This window comes from Strongylocentrotus purpuratus, unplaced genomic scaffold (assembly GCF_000002235.5).
Source record: "Strongylocentrotus purpuratus isolate Spur 01 unplaced genomic scaffold, Spur_5.0 spur5_scaffold_6, whole genome shotgun sequence".
Lineage (NCBI taxonomy): Eukaryota > Metazoa > Echinodermata > Echinoidea > Camarodonta > Strongylocentrotidae > Strongylocentrotus > Strongylocentrotus purpuratus.
The window spans coordinates 17,645,596-17,653,359 of record NW_022145612.1 but is presented as its reverse complement, the minus strand read 5'-3'; the positions used below and the strand labels follow the sequence as shown (position 1 = coordinate 17,653,359).

General features: G+C 35.5%; 1 protein-coding gene across 1 annotated transcript; it reads left to right on the top strand.

Annotated features, from left to right (window-relative positions):
* Positions 1–273: 273 nt before the first annotated feature.
* LOC105445107 lies at positions 274–3,138 on the top strand. The gene is made up of 3 exons (XM_030972995.1): positions 274–796; positions 1,064–1,157; positions 1,768–3,138. The coding sequence occupies exons 1-3, from the start codon at positions 524–526 to the stop codon at positions 1,815–1,817; spliced, it is 417 nt and encodes a 138-aa protein (XP_030828855.1). The 5' UTR covers positions 274–523; the 3' UTR covers positions 1,818–3,138.
* Positions 3,139–7,764: the final 4,626 nt, after the last annotated feature.

The following is a 7,764-nucleotide window of genomic DNA, read 5'->3' as shown; positions in this document are numbered from 1 at the left end:
GCTACTGAAATTTAATCATGTATAGTTGGTTTTCCCTAAGTTTATTGCACTGAACGTATGTTAGAGTTCAGTGGTCTATGAAATGCAGACTTAATACAAATCGAAATACAAACGACTGGTGTGCAACAGCTCTTGGATACACGGGAAATGTGGGACATAACAGGAAGGCAGAGGTTCTTCACCCGAAATAAAACAATGTGAGTATATAAAATAAGTGTTCGTTGGTAATACTAATAGCTGTTCTAAAAATATTGTTTATTTTTTTTACTGTATGCAGGCCTACAATATTTGCTCCGGCTATAATTGCGAGTATTCTATGTTGATCCGTGCTCTCTTTCGTCAACGATAGAGGATTGGGTTTTAGAGGTTGCAATAGGATTTTAGCTTAGGTTTAGGGTTAGAGTTGCAAATGGGATGTAGAATATGGTGGAGTTGACGTTCAGCGTAGTGTAGGTCCAGTGTTTTGGTCTTATAGTTAAAAGGAAAGTCCATCCTGATACCAATTCAAAAGAAGCAGACATTAATGAGAGAAACAGGTAAGTACAAGTTTGAGCATTGTTTTCCAGTGAAATTCATCAACAACTTTTATTATCAATTTTCATATAGTACTGTCGCTTCTGTGATTATGCCTGTGGACTACGCTGCTATCATAGTAGAAGTGATGTCTGAGGAAGGGCTATTTCCGAGAGAAGGAGTGAGGGGATATGGTCAGAGTAAATGTGAGAACTGCAACAGATCATGGAGTACTTACAGAGCACACGTTGTCATCGATCTCAAAGGCCAAGAGGTGGCTAAGGTGAGCACCAAGTGCCGTTGAAAGGTGAATAAAAATAAAAGACCTCCCCCCCCCCCCCCCCCCCCCCCCCCCCCAAAAAAAAAAAAAAACCCGAGGCGATATATAATGTTTTCGCACACTTGGAAATATCAGAACAATATTAGCTTTAAAATACTTTTTTTTATAGGGATGGGAACATTTCTTGGAATTTGATTTTTTTTAACGAAATGTATCTTGTAAAAATTATTGCGATCGTGTTAACATTATTATTATATATTTTGTTTACAGATCTACAAACAGAAATGCAAGCGGTGCAAACAAGAACATGTTCCATCCTTTCCCGAGGAAGAGTTCACGGAGATGGTTAAAAAAGCATTAAACAGTAAGTGTACACGAATATGGGTGAAACCTGAGTAGGAAGACCACTCAAGGAAGACACAAATGCGGGTCTTTATGGAGAGGTGGTGCTTAAACACAGAACTACATGAACATTTTTTTTTCAATGAGAAGCATCGTATATAACGGAAGCGAAAATGTGGTCGTTACATAGACAGGTGGTCTTCTTATACGAGTGGTCATTAAGACTGTAATAAGTCATGTAATACACGAGCTTAATCAGGAAGGCAATCCAAGTACATCGGAAGACACTCCGAAGTACTTGTTGAATTACTCTTTTGAGATTGGATTCCACTATTTTCAGAGTGGATTTTTCACTCCAAATAAATTAGTGATCCCTAATAATGACTCTCCCTATTAGTGGATTTCGACTCCTGACATTAGAGTATACATATTACATAACTTATGGTACAAGGAAAGCTTTGAGAAAAAAATGAATTTGTAAAAAAAAATACATATAATATGTACACAATATAATAATAATAATGATAATCGTAATAATAATGATAATAAGAATAATAGCATTAATAATAATAATGATCATAAACGTTTTTTACTTACCGTCACAAAATCACTTAATTATGATCTTTTTGCAGGGAGAAATACTCCGAGATCGGAATTCAAACGACAGCACTTTAGTCGATGACAGCGGACGTCGTGGGCGTCCTAGACGACCACCACATGAAAATACCCTCTGCCAAAAGTGCGGCTATGGAAAGGGCAAAAACTGCTGGGAGAGATAAGCCAGTCGAGGTCGGAAGAGACGGCATGATGTCCAACATGGCCGTCGTTCTCTAAAGCCCGTTTTTTATTTTGGATTGTTAGATTTAAAAAAATGTGGAAAATAGTCTTGGAATGCCTCATTTTAAGGCCATCTTTATATTTTAAAAGAAATAATGAATACATAATTAATCTTAGAATGCCTTATATAATAGCTTTTTTAAATTTGATGTTCAACACAATCTTCGTCCTGTGAAACCCAGTTTGATAAGATTCGACTGTCTGATAAAATCATGAAAACAGGACCATGGTCTTGGAATGCCATGGCTCTTTCATAATTATAAACACAACAATTTTATGGGCTACCATATTTGTTATTGCCTTCAATAATAATTGTGCGAATATACATGACAAGTTATACACCATCATTAACATTATTAAGTGCCCAACTCCCGCAAAAAAGAAAGATCGTACTATAATATCCACATGCACACACGAATCTCATTGCTAAGATGTCCTCATGATATGAAACGATGGCAGTGTATATGTGAGGTCATAATAATCATGTAGCCTATTCATTAAAAAACACACGGTCATTGTATAGATAGTTTTGTTTGTATGCCTTATTAAGTTTTACTAACAACAAAAAGGTGATGTAAATTGGAAATAAAAATATATATGTTCTTAAAATGCAACCTGATATTGGCATGAATGTTCCCTTTCGCTCTCCGACGTTTCAGAAGTATATACGTATATAAGCCTGCTATTAAGTGATACAATTTCCAATCGTATATATTAGTTCACATGACTGTGCTTCAAAAGTTCTCAGGAAATTTGGATTTCAAATTAAGAAATGAAAAAAAGAGTTTACTTTAAGTACTTTAATACGCAACTTGTTCCTAGTTTCTGAAATGATTGATTTTTCTCTTTCTTTCATGTCATGAAGGTACTTGTATTCATAATTTTCTACATTGTTTTAAATTCTGAATACTATTATGTAGGCGGTTTAATTCATGATGAAAAAAAAAATATCTTAGAATGTGTTGTATACCTCGGCCATCATTGTGAACATGACAAAATGGTTCTAGCCTTATATATTTGTTTAAATTTAAATTACTGATTCTATATAGCAGCGGCACGGCAAGTTAATGACATCATTTTGTGAGATAAATTGCGAGTTATCACTTCGACTTGAATAAGTGTGGCTGTAATCTCTGTGACGGACTATTCCGACTGACATAAGCTAATAGGTACTAAATAGGTGTTTTGTCTCTATCAATGTTCTGTGATGCTTATAGAAAAAATACCACAAGGAGATGAAGATGATGATGATGAAGAAGAAGGTGATTATGATAATAATGGTTATGGTAACGATGATAATAACGATGGTGATTAAGTTGAAGATGATACTGCTGCTGATGCTGATTATGATCATGATAATGAAGATGATGATTATGACTGACAATGATAATGATGCTGATGATGATGATGACGATGATTTTGATTTGATTTTAATTCTGCATTTTTCCAAGTATAACAATTGAATAGCAAAGAACTTATACACGAAAGGTATAATACAAAATATGCAAATAATAATAAATTTGTGTCAAAAAGTTATTTACATATATACATATCATAACGAAACTTAATATTTCTATAACATAAATATTATAAATCTAAAGAATTTTCCAAACTATCTGTGGAAAAAGTGCAGGAGACCGCAATCGTAAGCGATGCTTGACTAGGATGGCGGCCTCAGAAGCAAAATCTTAAGGTGAAATTTAAAATAAAAATTTGTTTATACGATCTTTGTGTATGAGTTTGTGAGTATGTTGGGTGAGTGTATTGTGGGTGTTTACGTTTGTGCGTGTGCGCTTGTGTCGCAATCGTGCGTGTTTGGGTGTGTGTGTGTGTGTGTGGTGTGTGTGTGTGTGTGTGTGTGTGTGTGTGCGTGTAGAGAATGGTGGATGTACACGATGATGGTTGTTCATGATTTCTTCTTTTAGAGCGCCAGTATCCGCTACTGTTGGAAGCTCATGGCGCTCAATATCTACCGAAACTCAACATTCTCAGTCAGTGCGTCGATGGATTGATTTCTCACTATTCTTACATTATTATCGTGAGATGAAAGCTGGGAACAGGTAAGTCACATGAAATAAACATGAAGCTGACAGAGACTTAGCACTCCTGATAGATTGCAGAAGACTATTCAGCTTAGATCCCGAAAAAGTAGGACCTTTAGGCATTGTCACATCAAGCTGTGCCTGTGCGACTGATGTTCTGTCAGGACAGCTCAGTCGCCTGATATTACATAGTCGATGCATTGTTAGGAACCTTGAGATGTGGGATTGGGATTCATTTTTAAATGACTGAACACCTGGATGCATATTCATAAACATTACTTGATAACAAGGCTTTTAAAGGTTCTATGAAAATAAGCCCAGAAGTCCAAGTTGTAAACAATAGGTTTGAAAAGTATGCACCCCAAATCTTGAAAAGTTGTTAAAGTTAAAAGTTGAAATGATTGCCCAATCGTAACAGCCCACTTAGTTGATATTTCATCATACCAGTCATGTCCTTCTAAAACCACTACATCCTCTCAACGAATGTTTTGATTGGCTAGGTAACGCTTTGTATTATAAAGGATTGATGATGAGCTGATTCCGTTTGTTTAATGCGATCAATGTTTTCGATTTGTTCCGTTTTGACAGAAACGATCAGGAAACGGTGTCATAACAATCGTCATGTCTACAGCGGCGTATCCAGGATAGGGCGGCAGCGTACGACCCCCTCCTCACCACCTATTTACATACCCAGAAAAATTAATGTACTCTGTAGGCTAACTTTTTGACGAGAAAATAGGATTGAGTGCCCCTAGGTGGCATTAAAAATACTTAAATATTTATTTCAAAAATCCTGTGGAGCATGCTCCAGACTCACCCCCCCCCCTCACCCGATACTCAGCTTCTACTGAAATCCCCCGTTAGTCAATTCCAGTTTTGTTATGTTTGTCTGTCAGCGTTATGAACTTTTATCACTTCACTTTCTATTTCTTTGACAGTAAGTTCATCTGTCATTGACATCGTGAATGTCTACATTACTGTTCTAAAACATCAGATTTGCATTGATCAATACAGTGATTGCGCTAAAAAGAAATATCAACAGCGTCAGCCTTTCACGATGGTGACCCTTATCAAATCATGGAAGAATGTTTTGGGGAGTGTGGGTAACATTGCTTCAAGATGCTTTTTCAGGAGGAACGCATCGCTGAACTTGACGCAAAAGACAAGGACCGAAAAGTGAGAAACGTGTATCATAAATGCCTGTCGCACACGAGACGTCTATTCGATTGCGTCAGTATATACCTATTGAATCACGTATATATTATAACAGTTAGCCAGTAATTGTGACGCAAGGTTCTCATTTTTTATTTTGGATTCAATTTTAGTCCGATATCACTCGTATTGCGATTCAAAAACCGCACCGTCATTGGCGCAAACGACGTCCCGTATGCAGAGTGGGCATTAATGCAAGTTGTGGTCTAACATGATATAGATGCACGTTGTTTTAATTGAATATATTCATTAGAGTGAATACTAATAGGCTTAGTAACTAGAACAATCCACATTTTCTTCTCTTTTTGTTTTGTTTTTTGGGTAAAATATCGTGAGTAGACCATGGGTTTAACAACAAAGAAATACCGGTTCGTATACCGAGTCCAGGTAAAGCATAATCCGCTAAACCAATGCCTCTTCATCCAACCTATCCAATCACCTTTTGTTCCTTCAGAGAAGGGGAACGTCAATGACAAATACATGTAGTGTTGACGTTATACTGCGTCAATTACAACCTGGGTAATGTAAAAAGCCTTGCTAGAGTCCAATGGGGATTTGGGGCACTGCATTTTAAAGGTATCATTTTTTGTCAATGAATTGTATGTAAAACCAATGGAAAACAAATTTCAGTTATCTTGAATTTCGCGCTCTCCTTCTATTTCCATAGATTTTACAGAAATGGTGTTCCTGTGTGGAATCTGTTCATGCCCTTTTCTCGAGCAATCAATCTGACACCTGACCAATCGAGATATACACCCACTGTTCTTTATCACCAGCATCGATGGGCCTCTTCTTCTTCTCATTCTTCGGACAAAATCAAAGTGGGTCTGGAAAAAAAAAAGTTTCATCACCTAAATTGCGAGCGATAATAAAACATTTTAATGTACAGATGTATAAAACTATGAAGCCTTCATTACCGTTATTATGAAAAAAACCTTTATACGCTAATGACGTTCAAAAAAATTCTATAGCTCAAATTTCACAGAAAGTTACCATCTAAAATGATTTATAAATCTTCGTTTTGTCATATTATAGACTTTGTAGCAGTTTTAGATCTTTCCTATATATATCTAGATTTTTCAGATCTTCAAAAAGTTCTGAATGTTTTACTTTATCAAAAGCCTTTGAACAATCAATAAAACACATGTACATATCCTTCTGCATTTCGACTGCTCTATAATAAAAAAATAAAAAAAACATGTTTAGCGTCCTGTTTTTTCGAAATATAGGAAGGAGGAGGCCCTTTTTTTGTTGATTTTTTTTGTTGATTTATTTATTTATTTTTTTTTTTTTGAATTTTTTTATTTTTTTTTTTATTTAAAAAAAGAAAAAGAAAAAACAACATGAAAAACACTGCTAAAATGGATCTATTTCTGATTAAAAAAAAAAAAAAAAAAAATGTCCTTCCTATTTTTCGAAAAAACAGGACGCTAAACATGTTTTTTTTTATTTGGCCTTATTTATGGATATACTTATGATGGAATTTGTTTTGAAAATAAAGAACCCTGTGGAAGGGGGGGGGGGTTGATAAAAAAATCAAAAAGATTTTGAGGGCATGTCTATTATGAAATCAATTGCTTGGAAACTTGGAAATATTTCCTACCATGCTGACCCAGTCTCAAAACACCTTGTATCCAGTGGAATGTGTGCTATATATTTGAAATAATGGCTTGGCTGTGTTAAAAGATAATCTAATATAATTCATTTTTCAGATATAAACTTTGCTCAGGTGTGCGTTTGGTTGCTAAGCAACAACCATGCCGATTCGGTGATAAACTATCGGGCACATGAATTATTTTGTATATAGACTTGCTCATTACGAAGAGACGCATGGAAATCGGCAAAAATATGCTGTCACCATCGACCTGCTACGAAGTAGGTCCATGCTGTCACTAAGCATTTGTTATGCTGTTGCTACCCATGAATTTCATCCAGAGAATATGTCGCTGGGTTTAATGATACTGTATAATAAAGTCTTCTTCCCACTGTCGATGAAAGTCAGGCATGATAAAAACCCGATTTAAATCGGTTTCCCGATTTTTTTTATTTTTCCCTATTTTTTTTTTTTTACCAATTTTTTTTTTCTTCCCTATTTTATTCTGATTTTCCCGATTTCAAGCTTATTTTTTTCTATTCTTCCCTATTTTGATCTATTTTTTTCTCCAATTTTCTTACTCGAAAGGGGGGAATGTTATTAGATGCCATTTTTTCCCCCGCGAATCCTCTCTTTTTTTTTTACTCAAGGGGGGCGTGGTTGAGGGGAAACAAAAAAACCTATTCTTTTTAGTGCTCACTGTCACCCCTGCTTATATAATATATGATTATATAAATAGGCCTTAAACGTTGAAGAAAAAAAATGTGTCATTTCTGATCTTAGATGTATAGTAGGGATGAATAAATTATGAGTTATGAATACTTTATTTAGAGAAAAGGTTGAGTTCTTGGGAGAGGTGAAAATAATTATTGAGCGTTTTCATTGTTATTACGAAATTGTGGAAGATCATCAGGGAAAGTATGTTCACTGAAAAGCATGGCTCT